The sequence below is a fragment of the Harpia harpyja genome, chromosome 1, assembly GCF_026419915.1.
Source record: "Harpia harpyja isolate bHarHar1 chromosome 1, bHarHar1 primary haplotype, whole genome shotgun sequence".
NCBI lineage: Eukaryota > Metazoa > Chordata > Aves > Accipitriformes > Accipitridae > Harpia > Harpia harpyja.
This window is the reverse complement of record NC_068940.1, coordinates 13,002,112-13,025,233: the sequence shown is the minus strand read 5'-3', so window position 1 is coordinate 13,025,233 and position 23,122 is coordinate 13,002,112. Positions and strand designations below refer to the sequence as shown.

The 23,122-nt window shown below is 39.1% G+C and overlaps 1 protein-coding gene across 2 annotated transcripts in view; it reads left to right on the top strand.

Moving 5' to 3' along the window:
* Positions 1-23,122, top strand: part of CDYL (chromodomain Y like) — a 106,648-nt gene that overhangs the window by 59,649 nt on the left and 23,877 nt on the right. Inside the window, exon 3 of one of the 2 annotated variants that reach the window (XM_052779849.1) lies at positions 22,947-22,991. The exons of the other annotated variant lie outside the window; for it this stretch is intronic. Within the exon in view, the coding sequence (XP_052635809.1) occupies positions 22,947-22,991 (45 nt within the window). The remainder of the gene's footprint in view (positions 1-22,946; positions 22,992-23,122) is intronic. 2 annotated transcript variants of the gene reach the window in all.

Sequence of the window (23,122 nt, the reverse complement as noted above, 5' to 3'; positions counted from 1 at the left end):
CAGATTTCTTTTGATTTGCATTTCCAAATACAGATGTAGCTAGCTAACATTTAAAGCTTGAGCTCTAAGTCTTCTGGTAAAGTAATACAAGCCAAAACAATCAGTATCCCTCACTGATCTTTATTTTTTGGCTTGCTGTGAAACTTTGAGGAAGAAAATGTACTTGTTACAATGGTATGTTAAGATATTTTGCTCTTAAGACCTTTTTTAGTATTAAGTTTTACTCTGGCACAGTAGTCATCTTCAAGAAATCATCATTCCTCTTGTTAGACCTTGTCATAGTTAAGGGCTCCCTGTTACTGTTTTGTTGGCATAGTCCAGTTTGAAATGTTGTCTTATAATCGAATGAGATATATTAGTAGATTAGTGATTGATGCATGAAATGTGAAGGAGCACTCCATGCTCTATTAGACTTTTTATGCATGTCAATAATACACAATTTTTTAACAAAATAATAAAAGACATAATTGTAATTGTGTGAGCTTTCTTTTTGAAAGGACAGTGAATTCTTATAATAGAGTTGCATTTATTCCCAGCTTTTTAAAAATTATTTTGTTTTCTATTTTCAAATTCCTGGTATGAAGTCTGATATCAAATTAATTTATATCATATTTGTTTTAGATTGTGGCAGGTGAAATTTAGGCCCCAGTGAAAGTAATACATCTCTCTAGATTATTTTCAGTTAAAGTGTAATATGAAGAAATTATTGCTGCACTATTGTGTATTATAAATTACAAACCTAGTAGGATAATGTAATACAAATAGGCCATATACTTACATATGTTCAGGTTAAAAAGGGTGGGGGTAATACTAAATAAAATTTATTTCAGGATAAAGCTGTATAAAAGTCACTCACTGGGTCTGTAGTTGACCTGGCATTAACATCTCTATACTTATGCTGTAATTTTGTCTAATATTCTAATATTTACCCAGCGTAAGAATTAGCTATGCTATGATCTTCGAACAACTCAAACTCAATGATCACATTTTCAAATGTTTCAGTCTTTTACGTGTTGATTTTTTAAATATTTTTAAATATACTTAAATATTAGCCTATCTTGCTGCTGTACTTCATATATTCTTTGGATAGGCCTCAAACTCTTTGAAGACTCCAAGAAGAAAAATCCATTATACGGAGGCAATTTTTGATGGGCTTTACTTACAATTTGACTATGTATTTCTACCTCTTAAGCACTCCCCCCCTCCCCAAGTTGTATGTGCACATTGGTTTCTCTGTCCCCTGGCTGAGCCCTGCTATGATGCGAGCACCCTCACCTAAGGTGCTGTACCTGCTCTCCCCCTGCCCAGGGAGGAGGGATCTGCACAGAAGCGAGTTTGGCAGCACCGCGTCAGGGTTAGGGAAGGCCCTTGGGGAGGCTGTTGGAGCCTTTGGGCGAAAACTTGGGATACTCCAGCGTCCCTGGCAATCCTCAGCAGTTAAGGAGGATTTCTGTTGGTTGCAGGGTGGTATTTATGTGATTATTGTGTGTTTTTACAGACCTTGTTTATAGGTCAGTAAGTTCTTTGGTACGTGTCAAGTTTTCACAGATATTCTTCTAATTCTGCACTAATTGTACTTTGGCTTCACTTAGAAGGAGTAAAAACTTTTTGTAGGGAGTGAGGTTAGGTAGGTAAATTGGTTTGGTGTTCAGTATTTTTACGTACAGATTTTGCAGAAATCTCTATGAGATCCTAGAACTGCTCTGCCCAATGTTTGATTTACCACAAATCAGTCTTGTTTACATCAGTTAGATATTGTGCAATGACTGTTTTGATCAAATCGACAAATTAAGTACAGTACCATTGCAGTGATAAAGTTTGTAATGCTTAGGCATTTAGTTGATTGGTTTAAAATTAATTCATATATTTAAAAAATGTGGTGTAACAAGCTGAAGAATTATGAAGAAAAATATACAATTGAAATTTTGTTCACAGTGTATCTACATTCATGGAAAGAAACTTTTATCTAGAGTTAGTTAGGGTAAAGCCCATCAGAGGAAGGGAAGAGAATGGGCGTGTACTCTGTTCTTCTCTTAACGGGGGAGGTAAGGCCTTCCTCCACTTCTGAATTTTCATAACCATGGTGAATTGTAAGGTCCCTAGTTTGCATGGGGATCCCAACTAGCTTTTATTCTCATCAGGGAGCAACTAAAAGACTAAAGCCAAAAAGTGACTGCCTTCGTTTCAGTACTTCTCAGATATAGTAGGTAAGGGGGTGAGAGAGCAAATGATTTTTTAAAATCTTAGTATCTTGTGAGAGGCACATTCAGAGTTTGGGGTTTTTTAGGAAAAAGGTAATAGAGGTGCAGACACGTCTGAATAGTTCTTTCTTAGTAGCTAGTTTGCTGGGGTTTCACCTAGTGTTGAGCTGCTAGTTGGCTGGATTTCCATAGGGTTAGTTGTGGAAGAGCCAGATGAAGAGGAAGATTGAAGCTTGGCAGCTCCTTCATATGGAGCTATTAGAGCTTAGGTTTCTCAGTCATCGTCTCAGCTATACATTCCCAAAAGGGGAGAGAGAAGACAAAATCAGACTGGCTGGCAATATGTGGTGGGTTGACCCTGGCTGGAAGCCAGGTGCCCACCAAAGCTGTTCTATCACTCCCCCTCCTCAGCTGCACAGGGGAGAGAAAATATAACAGCTTGTGGGTCAAGATAAGGACAGGAGAGATCACTCACCAATTACCGTCACGGGCAGAACAGACTCAGCTTGGGGAAAATTAACTCAATTTATTACAAATCAACCAGAGTAGGGTAATGAGAAATAAAACCAAGTCTCAGAACACCTTCCCTCCACCCCTCCCTTCCTCCCGGGCACAAATTCACTCCCAGATTCTCTACCAACCCCTCCCAGCGGCACAGGGGGACGGGGATGGGGTTTACGGTCAGTTCATCACACATTATCTTCTGCTGCTTCATCCTCCTCAGGGGGAGGACTCATCACACTCTTCCCCTGCTCCAGCGTGGGGTCCCTCCCACGTGAGACAGTCCTCCATGAACTTCTCCAACGTGGGTCCTTCCCACGGGCTGCAGTTCTTCACAAACTGCTCCAGCCTGGGTGCCTTCCATGGGGTGCAGTCCTTCAGGCACAGACTGCTCCAGTGTGGGTCCCTCCCAGGGTCACAAGTCCTGCCAGAAAACCTGCTCCGTGGGCTCCTCTCTCCACAGATCTGCAGGTCCTGCCAGGAGCCTGCTCCAGCGTGGGCTTCCCACAGGGTCACAGCCTCCTTCGGGAACCCACCTGCTCTGGCGTGGGGTCCTCCCCAGGCTGCAGGTGGATATCTGCTCCACTGTGGACCTCCATGGACTGCAGGGGGACAGCCTGCCTCACCATGGTCTTTCCCCACGGGCTGCAGGGGAATCTCTGCTCCGGCGCCTGGAGCATCTCCTCCCCCTCCTTCTTCACTGACCTTGGTGTCCGCAGGGTTGTTTGTCTTACATGTTCTCACTCCTCTCTCCGGCTGCTGTTTCTGTCTCTCCCAACTTTTTTTTTCCCTTCTTAAAAATGTTATCACAGAGGCGTTACCACTATCGCTGATGGGCTCGGCCTTGGCCAGCAGCGGGTCCGTCTTAGAGCCGGCTGGTATTGGCTCTCTCGAACACAGGGGAAGCTTCCAGCAGCTTCTTACAGAAGCCACCTCTGTACACCACCCCACCCCCACCCCCTGCTACCAAAACCTTGCCACACAAAGCCAATACACAATGTTTGGAAATTATCTGGGCATCCACTTCAATATGACAAATTAAACACGAAAAACTACACAAACATGAAAAATTGAAGTTTCAACTTTGCTCGGCAACCTCCAATGATATTTGCGTACCTGTTAAGTCTCTTCAACATTCTGGATGTACCAGAGAGGAGAAAAGTAGTGATGCAGGCTAATCTTCTCAAGGGCACTCAAGTTAGGCAAAGTCATCCAAATAATAATGGCCCTGACTCTTCTAAAAATAAGAATTATACATTTAAACAAAACCTTAGTTTTGCTTTTTTTTTACACTTAGCCGTGTTCAGGCACAACACAGTAAAGTGAGAGTAAGTCATTGGTGAGAAATAATATATGTCATAATATAAGAAATAATAAGTCATTGGTAGAAACACTAAAATTGTTTTATATTTACCTATGTAATTTACCTTTATAAATGTAAGAAGAGAAAGAGGATATCAAAATTTCTTTACTAATACAACTATGATTTTGTATACTCTTATCATTCTTGATCATGAGAACTTTGGGTACAAGTCTCCTTGAGATGCAGTTAATTTGGCAAAAGATACAATTTCTTTTTTCTTCCAACATCTTTAACTGCACATAGTAGTTGATTCCAATAGGCAGGTCATGGGGTGGAGTTGGGCCCAGAAGATCCATGTTTGGAGTCTGCTGCCCTTTCCCAAAGGAGACGGAGAACCATTTGAGCAGGAAGTGTGGTCCAAGTGCTGAAGTCCTTCCCTTCCCCTGCCTCCCAGGGATCCAGGCTTGCAGCTCCTGCGTGTGGGAGGGAAGCCGCTAGCAGCAGCAACTGCCCCATGCTTCCCGCAGCAGCTGTGTGCCCTGCCTGGCAGCAGCAGCAGCTCTCCCAGGGCCATCCCCTCTGGAGCAATGGTTTAGCAGTCTCCAGACGGTGTGTGCAGGAGCAGCTGTTGTCCATGGAAGAAGTGGAAGGCAGGGCTATTTGTAAGGGAGAGGGAGAGGAGGGAGAAGGACCTCCTTACACAGAGTGTGGAAGGTGATGATCTTGGATGGGGGTACCAGGGAGGCATTGAAAAGAAGCTGGAAACACTGGCAGGAGGGGAAAAGGACCTTAAATTGTTAAATCATTTGAAAATATTAGGGCCATCCATGTTCTTCATGCAGAAAATTCTAAAATCCATTTAGTTTGTGGGAGTTCTTTAAATTTTAATTATGTGTTGTATGAGGCTGTAATGAGGGGATGACTCAGTTTTGGTGTACTGCATTGTACTGTTGTGTGGTAAATGAACCTCTGTACATCAACACACTTGGATATATATGACTTCCCTATTAGAAGGACACCATGTAGTATCTGTTAAAGGTAGCACACAGTGGTCTCAGAGTTGAGGTGTCGAGTAGGGATGGTCAGCAGAGGGGAATATTTGGTAGTATTTGGCTTCCTTCTAAATTATGTTTTGTCTGTATGTAGTGATAATGTTTTCTTTAACATGATGTCATTCCACAAGTCTTTGTAGTGGTCGCTTAGGCTTTGCAGTGAATGGAGATTCAGGAAGAATTGCATAAAAACATAACATGAAAGCTATCAGCAATGTCATACAGAAACCTACAATACAGTAATTGCATGGCAGTATTACTAACATACTTTATGACAGGGCTTCTTGCCTCTTGTTTTCCTTTGTATAAATACAAAAAGAAGCATTTGGCTTTTCTGACTAACCTTAGGTCATGAGGTTTGTCCATAAAATGTGCTCATCAGCATGGAGGCTGCAATTTATAATTTTTTTTCCCCGCAGTTGGAATGCTTTTTTTTATATAACATTTAAATCAAAAGACACTGAGGTCATCTAGTCTGCGCTCCAGTGTATTACAAGTCATTACATTTCATCACTTACTGCTATATCCTGAGTTAGCTTCAGTTAGCCTAGAGTATTACCAGACTCTGGAGACTAAATTTTTGTTTGTCATTTAATGCTGAATAGCAGGGAGTTGATTAAAAAAAATATGCTCAGATGAAAATACTTGTTTTGTGTGTCATGTTCTGCATAACGTCTTGAGAGGATGCCATCTGCTTCTGAATAAATAAATAAACTGGATTCCTATTAAAAGAGCTTGCTTGCAGAAAAGCAGCTTATGTTTCAGCCATGTACATATAGCCTAGCCCTGGTAATGTGCCCTCCAAACACTTCCCTCTGGCAACCTCTGCTCTTCCCACCAAGACCCGTGCAGATTGTTATGCCTCCCTGAATGCCTGAGTGTGCTGACAATGAAAAACTGTGCAGGCTGGTTATTAAAACTTCTGTTGAGGTCATCCTGCTAAAGGGCTTGCTTTCGCTATTAGTAGTTTCTTCCTTTAGTGTCTTCCTCAACTGAGGAAGAGAATAGAGGTGGGCTCAGATGATTCCTTGCTAAATCTCTGCAGCATAAACTCTGGACTTTCTCTTGCATGTGAAAGTTGAGTTGGCATAAGGGGGATTATGAATACAAGAGAAGTACAGAGGGTTTTTTTGTTGTTTCTCTTTTTAACAAAAAAGGCTTGAGGTTATTTTGTTTTGTTGTGGTCTTTTTGTGGGTTTTTTTGTTTGTTTTTGTTGCAATTGCCTATAGAGTAGCATGTGACCAGAGAGATTTTTTGATTTTTACATGTGTCAAGCTAAGCTGTAGCCTGGAAATATTCAATGTGAATAGATTTTAAGATAGAAGGTCTCACAAACACATTGCTGTTGCCTTTTTTTTTTTTTTTTTTGTATTGTCCAGGCTATGGAGTTCTGCAAAAGTAAGGAAAATATTTTAGACTTAAAATTTTTGGAAGTTGGTTTCAGGAATATCCTCAATTTCTCTGTACTGAACCCTCACAAAGGTGGGAAAGGTCCTGTCAAAAAGAATGGATTTTTCTGGCTAAAAAGTGTTCTGGTTCTTTTTCCTGTGCCTTGCTAAAGTGTCTTGCCCTGTTTCATTCTGTCTGTTGAATGCAGCTTCTTCAAAATCTTCAGTCTATACCGCTGCTTTGAGGGGAAGGAAAAATACAGCTACAGATGTCTATTAGGCAACCTAGCCTAAGCCAGCTATACTTTTCCTCCCACTTAGTGCTGTGGTTAAACATTAAGTATAAGTACTTCCTACACCTGCTTGCACAATGTCTTTTTTTCCTTCTATCTGTCCCTCTTATCACTCCATGGTTTTGGCTGCCTGGTCCTGTCCATATCCTTTAATTTATGCCAGCCCACTTAGAGGGGCTGAGCAGGAGCTGAAACCAGCAGGCATTGGGCAGAGGAGGATCTTTAAACTGGCACTGCTGCTTACAGAAGCATGCCCTACATGTATTTTTGAAAAGACTTTTTTAATTTTTTTTTTTTCACTGCTAAAAACATCTGGTAAAGTGGTGGAGAGTAGTAAAGAGCTGGTTTCTGCACTGAGAAAAAGCCCTTATTACAATGAGTAGCGATACAGAGATAACTCTTAGGTGCCCTAATTAACGATCTCTTCGGTGCTTATAACTCCTACACAATATACCAGTGTGCTGCCCCCCTCGTAGAAGCAAGCAGTGTCACTAAGCAGCTTCTTCAAATACAGACTAATGTGATAGTAGGTCACAGAAAGCTAGAAGCTAAACAAATTTTAAAAGGTAGTATTTAACAGAAAAAATATGTCCCTATTCTTTACTCAGCTCTATAATAAGAATAATTACCAAGATCTAGCAGGTAGTTCAATTAATAGAATACACTGGGTTGTATTTGATTATTCAAAAAAATTAGGTGATTCAATCTTGTGCTTAAGGTCCTATTTTTTTGTTTCTTCTCCTTCTCATCAGATGTTCAGATATCCTCTTGAAGGTTTCTCAGGGCTTGTTTAGAGTATCTCCAAGGATGGAGATTCCACACCTTTTGCAGATGCTTATTCCAGTGCTTCACTACTGCATTGTGAACTTTTATTTTTTTAACCTAACATCTAATCTGAATTTCCCTCATTACAACTTGTTTCCATTGCCCCTCATCCTTTAATGTGCACCACCAAGAATAATCTGGTTCTGCTTCTGTACAGCCACAGGTTAGGTAGTTAAATACGACATGAGTGAGATCATCACCTCTCATCAGGTGCTGCTTTCGAATGTGTCAGGCCATCCTATGTAGACTGCTGGAACTAAAATCTGAATAGTTTTTGCTTCTGCTTGTTTACTTTAAGCATTGGAAGTCTGATTTTCGGGGGGAGAAAAGGGAATTTCTTAGTTCTGAGAATCTCCCATCTACCTCATCAAATAGTCAAATTAAGCTTGTAAACTCTATTCAACCTTGTTGTTCAGTATTAGTTACTGGTTGAATCATTTGCTTATTTGGACATGTAGCCTCACAGTCTTTGTTACAAATTTGCAGAATTTGAGAAATCGATAGGGCTCCTCAAGTAGATGCTGTTACCAGATGGGAATTCTGTGGTGTGTGTTCTGGAGTTGGTTTAAACCTCTTGGAGAGTTAAGGCCCCTATTCGCTCTGCCTTTAGTTATATGGATTTCTACCAACAGCTTCAAACTAGCAAGATGGTATGTGTTTACAGTAAGCCTGTTACTCAAATGCTTTTTCTCCATTTAGAAATACCTAATATCTTAAGCTGAAGAGCTGTGTAGAACAACATGTCATTGAAGCAATAAATATTGGCCTTTGTTCAAATTACAATAACATTGAAACAAGCACTATGCATGTGAAAAGCAAATTATTATTTTTTTATTATTATTTTTTTAATTTCAGGGATGTTGTTAGGGCTACAGCTTGGACTAAAGGAGATGTTGATCAGCTTAGTCCATCCTTGTACTGAGGAAGGATTGAGCAAGTGTTTGTTTTCCCTGACAGGGGTTGTATAACCTGTCCTTAAAAAACATCCATAATGGAGATTAAGCCGTGTCTAACTCACCTTTCATGCTGCTTTGATTAGAAAAGTCCTCTTCCCTTTCTTTCCCCAATATATTTTAATTTATACAGGTTAAGCCAATTCAGTAATGATTCTTCCAGTGAGCAATTCGTATTTCACTTGCATATGCTGTAGAATGGCTGTCAGGTCTCTGTACTTACCTGACCCTATTCCTTTCATCTTACTTTATATGTCTTGTTTTTAAATCTCTTGTCATTGTTGATTAACTGTGGACAGTCCAAAGTATTTCTCTTTAGGTATGGTACCCAAAACTGGATTGTTTCAGCAGATACTTCACAAGCACTTAGTAGAATGTATCATCTCCTTGCACATGTAGTTTCTTTACCAGTGTGCCTCAGAATTGGGCTTTGCCCTTCTTTCTTACATTACATTGTTGACTGGTGTATACTTTGTGATTGATTATAACCCAATAAACTTTTCTGTGTTCTGCTTCATAGTCTGTTATTCCACATTTTTAGTGCATGTTTTATTTTTCTTCCATACAAATAAAAATTCACGTCTTCCAAATTCAGCAAAATAATTTAGAAATGTAATCCTTGCCTTCTGAAAGCTGGCAGTCCTTTCAGTTTGATGTATCTGTTCATTTCATAAGTATAATTTCTCTTCCATTATCCAAGTCTTGAATAAAAAATACTGACTAGAATTGGGCCAAAGGCAGACCTTTGTACTTGGAAAGTATTTTTAGTTTGATAGTGTATGAATAATAATGTTTCTGCATATATTTTTTCAACTATTCATATACCTTGCTTCTCTCACCTCTCAATGGTTATTACCCTTAGACAATAATTTCTTATCTTGTTATGCCACCAGCACCAAAAGCAGCTACTCCATGTTTTTCTTTCCTCCCCCCTCCCCTTATCACTAGGTCACTTACTTGATTTCAAGCAACCTGTAGAGTTTGGTTGCAGGTGTGGGGGGGGTGGTTGTGGTGGTGGTTTTGTGGTTTTGGAGGTTGAGTGGGTGTTCAAAAGTGGGTGGCCAGGAGCAGGAGCCAAAATTTTATTGAAAAAGTAACAGCAGTCGTCCAAGTATATTTACACGTGGAAGTGTAATACTTAAGCGGGGTTTTTTTGCTTCATCCTCCCCCTATCTATTCATTCAACCACTGCCCCAGTAACCCTCATGGTCTGTCACAGCATACACTTTTCCATTTGTCTACTGCAGCAGCTATGACTACCTTCCGAGATTTCCTAACTTTGTTTTGCTGTTTCTCAAACTTAGGGGTGATATTAGCACCTGTGAAACTTTCTAGATTCTGCAGACTTCATCATTTTATCCTTGTGAAGCTAAAAAGGTGTGGTGAGATTGCTAGATTGTGGTTTTCTTTTTTCTGACTGGCAGCAGAAAGGCCCAGAGTTTCACTGCGTCAGTGCAAGATTGGGCCGCGCTCACTGTCCTACCTTGCTCTTCTGTAGCCAGTAGTGCCTGTGGGCTGTTAAGTTGTGGCCCCTCTCCCAGAGAAGATCTTCACGGGTGTCCTCTGGGTGGGCTGTGCATGATTGCAGTCTCTGAACTGCCCCAGGTAAGGTTTGGCCATCCCGCTATCAAGCGTGACCTTGGGCTGCTTTAATTTGTGACTGCCTTGCATTTTCATCACGTTCTGTAAATCAAAGTGTGTGCTGTTCCTGAATCAGTTACATATTTGAAATGTTTTGCCTATCAGGTTTGAAAGATCACTCTGGAGATTAACGGCCCCAAGTACATGTGTAGATGCTGTCTTTACAATGTATTGCTCACTCAGTCTGGTCAGCTGATGTCATTTGCATACATTTGCAACACACAGCAAATTCACTGCTATCTTCCTTTTTAAAAAAAATTTTCTCCACACTTTTTTTTTTTTTTTTAGTGTTGGACTTTATCGGTCTGATTTCTTTTGGTAGCATTAACTACATGTTTTGACCAAGGAACTCTGTAATTATAGTTTATTTTAAGTATTTATTTTGGAGGAGGAGTGATTTGCAGCGCATCTCCTTTCCATGGGAATACTTCCCAGTGTTTATTGTGCACCGGCTCTTTCATTGCACAGTGACTTGCAGTTTCAGTAGTTGACACTGCTGAATCAGTTGCACTTTCTGTTTCATTTTTAGCTCCAGCCTTTCCAAAAAGTTATGCCCTACTTGTTTGAATAATTTGGGCTTATGCTTGTTCCTGCTCATACCACACTCACAATGCTTTATTTCCCCACATATTTCCCACTATTTGGACTCTGTAGGGGAAAACAGGCAGTATCTTATATTTTGTATTTGTTTCAGATAGCAATCCTCATCTTTTTTAAAAAACAGTGCCATAGTTATTTTAATCTCTTTTTGTCTGGGAAGGTAAACAATTTATGAATCACTTAGACTGTAAGTACATTAATTACTAGCCTTGTTAGTGGGCTTCAGCTCATTTAAATTAAGGTTTGTGATTCAGAGGGTAGGGGGAAATACTCATTCTCAAAATATCTTGTAAATTTATATAATACTAGAATATATACTGAAAGAATGATTTTCAGCATTTATTTTATTTTATCACTCCTAACTTGAAATAATACAAGAAAGACAGCATCTAGTTCCGTATTGTTTGCTAACTGTACAGAATTATGGACGCTTTTTGTGCTCAAACAAAATACTTGGTTAGGATTAAAAAAAAAAAGTACATAAGGGGTGAAGTCACTAATTACAAATTGGCGAGCTTCAATTAAGTGAGTTTCTGCTGAGAACTTTTCCTGTCCAGGCTCTGGCTTCCTGTCACAGGCTTAAAACAGCATGTATGTCTTAAAAACCCACTTGTCTTTTTGTCCTACATACTTTTCACTTTAAGACTGTTAGAATTATTTTTGCTGTAAGCAATGAAGCATTACCTTGAGACTTTCTTGAAAACCTTTGACTCTTACTGGTTTTAAACATATTCTAGAAAAGTTGACAAATCTAGCCTGTGTTGGGTTTTTCTTGTTTGCAAGGTAAATACAACCTTAAGCTTCATAAGGACTAACTTCACAGACTCACCACTCAGAAGGATTAGAATATTTTACAGTTAAATTTAATGACAAATTATCTGTGTTTAAGAAAAATAATTAGGTTTTGTCCTGTACTTTTTTCTTTTCATCAAGATACCAATGAAGACCACCTGATTTCAAATGTTTGTGCAACATTGTGACAAATAAAAATGCACATCTCCAAATTTAAATACAGTCTGCAGTTCATGGGTTATCACACTATGTTTACAAGGATCTTTATAGTTCTGTAAGAAGTAACATTTTGCCAGAAGAAAGAGGCAGTATACCTTTCCAAGGGATAGTAGTTGCTGTAGTCTGGAAAGTCTGGAGTATAGAGTAATACTTTTGATACCGGATGGTGACAGGAAAGGTACCCTGGCTCACTGCACAAATGAGAAACTTGTCTTAGTTTACAGACTGACCAGAAATACTTAATTTAGGGCCTTTTGTGGTTGCGTGCAATTGCAGCTTTGCTTTTGCTTTTGTCAGTGGCAAATCATAACTACTGCTATGTTAAGGCTGTAGTGGGAGAGCTTCCTTCTAGTGCACCTGTGAGGGAAGTGGCATAATATAATTGTCATATGTGGATTTTCTAAGGAGAAGTCTTTGTATATTTATTTGATAGTGTAATTTGTGTGACGTGTACTAGAAGTGCGTTATGGATGATGCGGAGGATGAACTAAAGTGTGTCTAACATTAAGTATGTCTAATATTACCTGCCTCATAAATCTCCCAACACTGATGCCCAATTCTGTAATCACTCCTGCGCTTCAGAGACTCCTGCCTTGTAAATTCACAGATCAGCATTGCTACTTATGTAATACATATCCAAACTAGTTGGGAATTTTTGTGGTCTATTGGTAATAAATCATAACTGGGGAGGTGGGGTGTTGTTATATCCGAGTTAGATGAAAACCTCTTTAAGCCACATTCTTTGTTTTTTATTGTCAGTGTAATAGGCTTTCGCCCACAAAATGTACTGGTCAGACTCTAGGATCAAGTGTTTTCTTTTTTTGCCTAAATTAGGGAAAATTCAAATTTCATTGCCTGAGTCTGCTGCTTTGAATTAATAACATGATTAAATCTAAGAGGTAATAATCTCCATATTTCTACCTTAAATTTAAGACTATACAGAATTTGATACATTTGTTTTTCGTATTTTTTTTTGCATGTTATTAAAGGTCAGGATAATAAGATCCCCTGAGACTGCATCTGTAAGTACATGGAAAATCTCTGCTTCTCAACTGTTCTGCTGTCTGGTCATGCCAGAGACCTAAGCTCAGTGTGAATTCATCAAGACAGCTCTTTAGGCTGGTAGGAAATGCTGCAAAAGTATCAGGTTGATCTAAATCCTTAAGTTTTATGAAGACAGTTATGTTTGGTGAAAAGTAATTTAATTCATGAACATTAAGGGTTCTTGCTGCCTCTTCCATTTCTTTTAGTCTCCTCATGGTTTTCACATGTGATTCTTGCAAAATTCAGCCTGGTGGGAGAAAGGCTCAGTAGCAAATCATTGAATGATCTGTGGCCTACAAAATGTAGACTGTTTTATAAAGGGATTCTGACCACTATTTTTTGAAAGCATCTCATCAATGCTTTCCCATCACACATCTGAAATTACTTTTCTGGACCTAGTTTTAGTACATAATATAAATAAAATAGATGGTTCCAGCTGGGAGGTAGAGCTGTCTTGTTTGCATTACAGAATATAAACTTAGTAATTTTATAAACTTCCAGTAACCTGCAATAATGGGTAATTAATTGTAGCATTCCTGAGATTTAGATTTTTGGCTTAAAATAAGCAAATGCCAAGGACGTAGTGTTCTTTCAGTATCACATAGCTCATCTGTTATGGGGACAGTTTTTTGCTCATTTCCAGTATGAGGATTCATTAAATTCACTGGCCGGTGTTTGATTTTCTCATAATTAAAGTAAAGTTGGTGTAATTCTGTTCGTTAATTGCTTTATAATTGTTCAGATAGTTTACCATACTCTGATCTTTCCATAAAGGAGCTAATACATCTTCAAAGCTCTATTTCATGTTCTTAATAAAAAGTTGCGTTTCACTTGTGAAGACATGCAGATGTGTTGTAGGGGCTTTTTGGAATAATTTTGTTTCTTTAAAGTCAGTTTATTCTTTTACAGTAGGGGCAGATACTATGATACTGTCCTGTGCTACTGCTACTCAAACAAAAAAGCCCTTACCTGATACCTCAACGCTAAGTTCAGATTTATGCTTTTTATTTCTCTGTATGTTATCTTCACTCCTTCTGTCCTCCTGTTTTAGCTTTCATTACAATCCCCATAGTAAGGTTTTGGGTTTTGATACTAATAGGTTTGTTAGCTTGTTGATTGGTTGGGCGTCTGGTTTTTGCCCTCACTGTGTAAAGGTTTTTCAGTTGCTGTGAGGTGAAAAGGCATAGGGAACAGTAGCGGGATAGAAATGAACCTGCAGAAAACATGTTACTCTTTAATTTCTAGCTTACTTGAAAGGATTTAAACAGTAAAAATCTGTAAGATGACAAGGAACACTTAATAAAAGTGCCACAGGCTTCAGTGAGTAGAAATTCAGTAAAATGATGCCCCCAAATCTACCCAAGTTTCCTGAGCAGAAGATGGGCTTCGCCTGGTAATTGCTGTTCCACAGCACCCTTTTTTTGCCAGTTAATTTTAGCGTGAAGTCCTACAGAAGGATGTTCTTTACTTTGCTTTCTTGATCTTGGTTCCATCTTTAAAATATCTAGATTTCTCTAGGATGTCAGTATTTGTGGTTGGTTTAGGGATTATATTTGGTTTTTTCCTCTTACAACTGTTGTTAGACATTTTAAATTGTGAAACAGATTAACAGCTAAAAGACAAATATTTTAAAGTTTAGAGGGTATTAATTTTCTTTCTGTATCTTTCTTTCAAAACATTGTACCTTGTTATAAACGAAATAGGGATGTGAATACTTGCTTTGAATGACTGATTTTCACAATATATCAAGTTCGGGACAAATGTATATATGCAGAGAAATGTCTGTGCTTCTGATTGTTTACGTCTGATTATATTTCACTTTTGCTATTTTATAGTATACTTAAGAGTATGTACTTTGTCATATTTTGTAAAAGAGAATAGGTCTTAATGTGGTCATATTGTTAAATTAACCAAGAAACCAGTCTTTGCCAAGAGATAACAAAGGTGATTTTTGAAATATAGTTTATACATGTAAATTAGATAAGCCAATGTTAAATGATTTTAATGAAGTTTAAAACTAAAATCCACATAGTAAAAAAATCAATTACACTGGCAAAAAAATTACAATAACTGAACTAAACAATAATTGATTCTCTTGAATCATAAATGCAGCTTTGCTAAGCAGATGAGAAAGCAATTTTCAGTGCAAATTAACCTCTTTTAGTATGATAGATAAAGGAACATCCTTTCCAGGAAGAAATTTTAAAACAAAAAAAAGTTTACACAGAATTTGTAGTGTGTGTACGTTCACAGGCTACCTTTCAGTGGACAGCAATATCTCATGGGTAGATTTCCATTGAAAATGTAACAGGGAGTCATTGTTACGCGTCATGTTTGTGGGGGTTGGATTTGGTTTTAGCCATCTTGCTTGCAGTATTTAAGCTTTGGGACAGTGATGAAACTTTTATTGGCTTGAGATTTTAGCCTTTGGGGAAAAGGAGGCACAAAAACATCAGGCTCTTCACCTATCATCCAAACTTAAACACATTACCAGAAGAATAAAGGAAAGGAAAAAGTCAATAGCAGAAAGCTCTGTTGTGAATATTGAGCTTGCATTAGAGGGAATATACGGAAGAAATGTATGGTATGTCAGGAATTCCCATATTCTGAGAATGTCATACATTGCTCAGCAGTTTGCTTTCTTGACTATCTTAACTGTCAAAGAAGGCAAGCGATCATCTGCTCCTCAGACAAGCCTTTGTGCAATGACTTGCGGTTTAACACAGCTTTGGCCTTTGTGTCAGAGATGTGCTTTTGCTATCATGTTAAAATCCATTCAGACTTGGCCACCTTTCGTCTTTTTAAAAATGTTTGACTGTGTGCACACTCAGCAAAACCCTCTTCGATTTTTATCCACTACATTGCCTGAAGATCGCCTACACTGAGCATAGCCTAGCCTTGGAAATTAATTTAACAGCGCCTGCAAATGTTTCCTACTCACATAATGCTAACAGCAGAGGAAGAAGCCTCCTTTTAAGTGAATGGATCTCCGCAGCATAGAAGCACTGCACCCGCTAGCTAGACTTCTTTAGAAAGACTTTTTTCTTTTTTTTTCTTCTTCTTCTTCTTCTTCTTCTTCTTCTTCTTCTTCTTCTTCTGTTTTGAGGGGACTGAGTTTTGTAACCAGCTCCTTTTGTGCTGAGCGCGCCGTGCCGGCTGGAGCAGGGACAGCTGAGGCTCTCCCTCCCTGGGCAGGCCAGGTGGGGAAGGGGCTGCTCACCAAATTACAACCAGCTGTGGCTGCCTTTGCTGGCACCCAGGTAAAGACTCTTTCTGCTTTGACACCTTTTCCCCCTGCCCCCTTCCTTCTTGACGAGTTTCATCGGCCTTTTCTATCTTTGTATAACGCTTCGCTACGGAAGAGTGACTCTGTGCCCACCACCTCCTGCCTGCCAGCCTGGGACAGCAGCTGCAAACTGGTGGAGGGCCAAAAGCACTGCCAGGGTGGAAGACCCACCTGCAACTCTTGTTCAGCTACTGAACGCTCTTTTGGCTCACGGTGATGTTTCCCTGACAAAGTATTACTTGATTTAAGGGGGGGGGGGGGGGGAAGGAGGAGCCTGAAGCCCCTCAAGAGGGAACTGGCTCTGCTTTGGCTGAGACTTACGGAAAACCTGATTTCCCCTTCCCCCGCTCCCTCAATATGCTTTGGATGATCAGGTAACTATATTAACAGTGGGCAACGCTGGACAAAACAGGCAGTTGCAAAACCACTGTGAGTCCAAGAAAGGGAAAAAATACTCTCAAAAAGTAACTGTTGTCATCCCTCCTCAATAAATGCAGTGAACCAGGGAAACACGGTGCTCTTGAACTCTTTATGTCCATTCTTGCTATTGTTTTATCAGATCTTCTTGGCTCCGCCACATCAGGGGAAAGGTGATTCTACGATGGTCTGCACTTAAATGCTAATAATATCACAGGAATCAGACTGGCTCTACTTCTCTTGCTGCCACCCTGCCCAATTCTAGTTTAACACCAAGCATTGCAGAAGGTCATCTCAGAGCATGACTCTTAGAATTGGCCATAAACTCCCTTCGGCAGTCCCAAAAGTATTGCACAAAATTTATCCAATAATAGCACCCATATTTAATTTAGATAGTATTTTGGTTGTGCTGAAACCAAGGAGATTAGCAGTTTCCCCTGAGGAATGACTGTTCGTGTTCCTTACCCTTCGAGAAAAGGGAACTGTCATTTTTAATCTGATCATTTAGAAATTTCCTCTTACCGCAGGCTATTTTTCTCATCATTATTTTGAAACTGTTAGAAGGCTATCATTTCTTGTACCCAGTCATAGAGTCTAGGCTCCTGATTTTGAGGTATTTTACAAATAATGTATAAAACAGGAGTAATTTTCACATCAGTGTGGCCATGGCAGAAATTATCAGTTCAGAATGGAGACTGTAATCCATAGGAACATTCTTACAAAGACCTCACATAGTACGAGACCCTAAGCTTTGTGGCAGAGGTACAGATACATATTGGAGCTGTGGTTGTGGCCTCCCAGACAAATATTCAGGCATCTCCACAGAAGAGGATTTCCCCCCCCCCAGGGTTTCTTGAAGGACACAGGCAGAGCACTCCCCATCAGGACTGAAAGCAGCAGTTAGCTAAGAATCCAGACTGTCGTTGTCCACAGTTTGTTAATCTGCACCTGATACCATCGGTCCAGGAACTTCGTCTTTGTATTCCAGCTTGTTGAAAAGCAACTGCCTTTAGGTCAGGACAAAAAGGCATAAATGCTACATAGTGTGATCACATATGCATCACAGAATACTAGGAAATAGGGCTGGAAGAGACCTTTGTCATCTAATCAATCCTCCTCCCCCCCAAACTGCTCTGCAGATGCTGTTGTTGATTCAGTCAAATGGTTTTCACATGCCGGGGAATCCATCAGGGTCACTGGAAAACACCTGTAGCTCTGTGGTTAAAGAGCGTGCCAGCTAGTAAAAAGGCTAGTAGCTGTTGTGTCACTGTGCAGAAATAAAAGCAGGGAACTGCAAAATGGAGGTACGTTCTCTCTGAGGGTCATCTGGTGGAGCAGGCGGTGTTTCAGGTAGTGCGATAAAGTCAGAACGCCATCTGCTTTTGTAGATGCCCTTGGGACATCAGAAATACTGATAATTCTAGGTAGTCACAGATGTGGGGGAAAAGAGTTTTAATGACGGAAATTTTCAGTGAAAATACTTCACGTGTCTCTGGAGATGCTTGGTTTTCTGTTGAGCCATTTTTTTGCCTGTGAGGACTACAAAATGGGGGAATCTCATTTTGCTTTCAGAGTCTGGGTTGAATTTACTTGTTGAAGTATTTAGTTGCATCAGAACATTAAAATACACCTCTTGGGCATACGATAAGGTGGAATTGCAATACAGGGCAGTGGATGTATGTTATTTTAAATGGACCATACTTTGCCTTTTTTGTTTATGGGTCCTGGATATTTGCTTGGTTGTGAAGTATGACTGTAGAGGGTAATCAGCACTAGCACACTAGTGAGCCTGTGTGGGACAAATGCTTTGGGTTTTGTGGAGGAATCCTGACCGGGAGAGGGGTTGTTCTCCAAGGCTTTTTCAAAGAGTGATCTTGAAACAGCACAGGCCTGAACTCAAGCCATTGGTTTCCCTTTACCACATAAGGGAAACATCTTTCCAATCTTAGAATTTAAGATTAAATAATTTCTGGCTTTCAGCTAAACACATGTGCAATTAAAGTTATGATTGATTTTAAATCGACCTGTAAGATATAGTGCTGGGCTTGTTCTGCTTCAATTTTAACCTTTCTCAAGGAGAATCTAATGAGTTAAAAGCTGTATTAGTGTTTGCAAACTTTATTATGTTTCTTACTTAACTTTGCTACAAGTAACATGAATAATACGTATTCAGGTTCATCATACAGTAAAAGAATTAAAACTACTGCATTAACTCTAGTAATAAATGCTATAATTATTACTCTTGAATGGATATGGGCAACTTTTTTTTAACAATAGAAATTATAACAAAAGCAGAGCTTAGAACAGGGAAGAGCAGAATCCTATTTACAAATGAGTCCAATTTATTAAATACACATCTGACTCTGTTTTGAAGCAGCATTTTTACTTTGGTTCAGAACATTTTGAAAGCTGTTACATAGAAGGAGTAAATCTGAAAACAAAAGAACCACCTGTTTAAGTTTGTTGTTGTGTCTCCACCCTCTGAGCCAAAATCCATTATTTGCCTACTTCTGCTCTTGATTGCTTCCTACTTCATGGTCATCATCATACTCGTTTTTCATATGTTACAGGGAACATATATAAGCTAGGTGAAAAGGAAGGGGAAATTTTAAACTTTAAACCTTAACAAGCCTAAAAGAAAGAGAAAGGCTTTGCTGGCTGGTATACACAGAGTGATGCATGATGAATGGCTTGTCTTTGGAAGGAGCAGTTGTGAGAGAACCACCCAGAGTGGCACGTTGTGAGTCTCTCTCTGAAAATAAAGCTGTTTCATAGGCTGGGAATCACAGAATCATTTAGGTTGGAAAGGACCTTTTAAGATCATGGAGTCTAACCGTTAAGCTAACACTGCCAAGTCCACCACTAAACCATGTCCCTAAGCAACACATCTACATGTCTTTTAAATGATGGGCAACACACTATGGCACGCAGAAAGAATGTGTTTTGACATGAAGTCTACTATTTACTGTAGCCAATAGTTTGGAAAAAGCAACTTTCCCAGCAGCTTTAGAGGCTGTATCAGTTGCAGTTTTCTGTGTCCTTCAAAAGGCTGACAAAGTCAGCAACTAAATGACCCCAAATTGGCTTTTCGAGTACATATTGCGCTAATATAATTCTCAGAGATGGCAGGGCACTCTCTAACAACATTTTCCAGGGGCTTACTGGAGCACTTGTTAGACTGATTGTGGTAGCCTCAGCTTAAATGTTAGTCCCCTTTCCTGTTCTGTGCAGTTTAATCTAGAATTTATTATAGTCAAAACTCATGCTGCTGGGACAGTCCTGGACCTAGCAGGCAGGGAAGTCCCTGCTTGTGAAGAGGAGGTGATGAATGGATGCACTTCTCTGACTGTCCCTGTTTGTGCTTCATCCCACTGCAGATCATAGCAGCCTCGGCAGATGTGTGGCTTTACCTCCCACCGCACGCTCTAGCTCGTGTCTCAGCCGTTTTCTTTTCTGTGACAACTTTTCTCGTTTCTTTGCTCTCTAGGTAAGCATTGATAAACTCTGCTGCCAAATCGATGGCAGCAATGAAGTGTGCTGTATTTCCCTCGCGCATACCTGCAACAGTTTTTCTCACGATTTTCATGTTCGGGAAAGTTTAAAGAGTTTACATCACAGGCTGTTTTCTACCGTATAAACAAACTAGTCCACAGATCTGTTCTAAACTACAAGTCACTTTATGCTTGCAAAAGTAGTTCATAATCTCAGTGTTTATTGTAGCCATGTAGTTGAAATATTAGAAGATAGATTCACAGCAGGTGGGGGTTTTTTAAATGCTTTAGATTGTAGTGCTACATACTCTTTCATGTTCTACAATGATACCTGTTCTCTGATGATTTCAATTTTGCCAGATTCCTATGCAGATAAATCAGAAGCGTTGGAGTTTCTTTTGCAATACTGGGAATCAATCTCATAATTAAATGGTTTGCATGAGGAAATACCTACTCTTTTCTGTAAGAGTAGGTATTTCTATGATATTTTCTATATTATTTAAACTGGAGAGAAATGTTTTGCTGTTGTCTTTAGATGTGCTTTTCACGTTACTCTCGATTAGCCTGTCCTCTTTCCACCAGTCCCTCCCCACACATTCTTGCTCCCTGCTTCGTCAGCAGCAGCACTCAGGAACTGATCAAGCTGAAAGCTAACCCAATGCACCCCGCAAAAATGTTTGGCTTGTTCCTGCTGTTAAATTAATTTTGTCAGTTTTTGTGGGATTTTTGGCATGTCTTCATTTGTTTATGTCAGTTTATTACTCATTTCTTGCTACTTAGTCATAAGTTGATATTTCTGTCCAAATAATGAGCCCAGACTAGGAAAACACTTTTGCCCAGATATTCTGCTGTAGTTGAACTATATTTAATGTTTTTCGTGAATTTGGTTTAGGATTCCATTTGTCTTAAGGCTGGGAAAGGAAAGTCAGAGGGGGTAAGAACACTGACAATGGTAAATTGTTTTAAACTGGAATCTGGTTTAACTTTGGAAGCTCTTGTGGAATTGTTCAGCAGATGTATCAGAGGGAGGAAGGTATTAAGGAACCCAGCTGCCTTGTTTCTGGGTTAGACAAATACCTGCAATGAATGACTTGTTTCTGGTCTGGCAGACTATACAGGGAAGAAACAGCTGTGAAGGGAAACAAATCTTAATTTTCATGTTATGTAAACTAGATTGGTAGTTAAGGACTGGTAAGTAATTCAGTATGTGCTGCTTGCCCAGATCAGAGGGGTACGGTGAAGCTCCTTGGAAGGTCCTTGGCTGGTTTTCCTGAACTTGCCAGCTAGATGGAGTGCCAGTCTGCTGGCAAGAACAATCGAGCCCAAGGACAGAGATGTGGCAGACTTCTTCCCCCTTGTAGCAGGGGTGAACTTGGTTAATACATTTGCAGTGTTGGTCTGATCTGAGCCAGTGTATGATCTTGCTGCTTCTTGCTCAAAGTCTCTTATCTGGTTTGAAAGACAGGGGAAAAAAAGGAAAAAGTAATGTCCTTTTTTTTTTTTTTTTGGTTAAACAAACCACCACATTCTTTTAGAAATTTCAGTAAGCATATAATTTTGTTTAAGAATTAATGAAAAAATAAGATGATCCCACTGCAGCATTTTTGTTAATTGTAATGATTCAAAAGAACAGCTTGAAGATAAATTCCTTTGAGGTATGGATAGTATTTTAACTGAGCTGTGGGGGGAAATATCTGATGGTGTGGTATCTTCTGTGATGTAGCTATATTGGAAAAGTCATCTACCGCAGTAATTAAAAATGGAAAAGGTGTTTGGGTTTGTAAATCACCAATATGTTGATGTATAGATAATAACAGAATAGAAAACTATAAGCGATATCTTTGTTTCAGTTAACTGTTGCCCTTATGGCAACGTACTAGTGATATGGCAACATATTCTGAGATCAAATGGAGATGCAGAGTTTATTATAACTCTGTATATCAAACTCCCAATGATAATGTTACCATTCTTACTGTACAATAACCCTGAAATCTTTGTTGTTACTAACTTCCACTTTTGGCATCAATAGAAACTTTCATGTTTTAGGATCTTATAAAGTAAAATCAATTCTAGATAGAAAATTTTTACTTTTCAATGTATTTCCAACTTTATATCACTAAGAAAAATTCTGTGTATACAGCTTCGATGCTGAGCAAAATTGGGTTGCTCCTGTGTTGTGATATTATTTTAAAATCCTGAAATTTACATTAGATGTAAATATATATGATAGGGAGGGTTCTGATGCATGTTTTGTAATGGTATGAAACTGCAAAATATTGGTAAAATATATGGCAAGTAATGAGTGAACTCTTGTGTAAGAAGATGAAATTTCTCTGCAGTATCCAGTATGGCTCTCCTGAGTATTGCTTTGGATCCCCAGTAGGTTTTAATTGGAAGGACACTTTTGAACCATGACTTTCAGAGCGGTCTTGTTTATAAACAGAAATAAACTGCAGAGGTTTAAGGCTTCTTTTTTTTTTTTTTAGTTTTTTTTTCCAACTCTATCTGAAACTACATCAATACAAATTTTATTACTTAAGGTGCTTTCCAAATTTGCTAGTCTTGAAGCAAGCAAGTCTCAGAGGTATTTCACTTACTATGATACGTTTCCCATATAGACTATCACATTCGTCTGTTTCTCTTTTTTGACTGTCAGTCAGCAATCTTGCCATGTTCAAGCCTTTTAGTCTGTCATTTGTTATATGTACAATATATTCATACTCATTATAAATCTTATCTGGTCTATTATGGCATGCTGGTTTCCCCACTAATATTTTAATTGACTTTGTAACTTACACTACATTTCATTCTCATTTTTGGTCTAATTCTCCTCTCGTTTTTTTTTTATCACTGGAAAAATAATTTGTGTTTAGGATCTGTAACTGAGAACTTTAGAGTTTTACTTTGCATTTCTAATACCCGTTCTTTATCTGTTTTAGCATCTCCCTGTATTCTTCCCAGTGTTCTTTACTTCCTATTTTCTTGTAAGTATAGCATATTCTATTTTTCCCCTCAGTTCCTATTGACCTGTTTAACCATGTGGAGTTAACTGAAGCTACATCTCACTCCTGAAGAAAATAATTCAATTACTGTATAAGTTTAGTTCCATTTATAC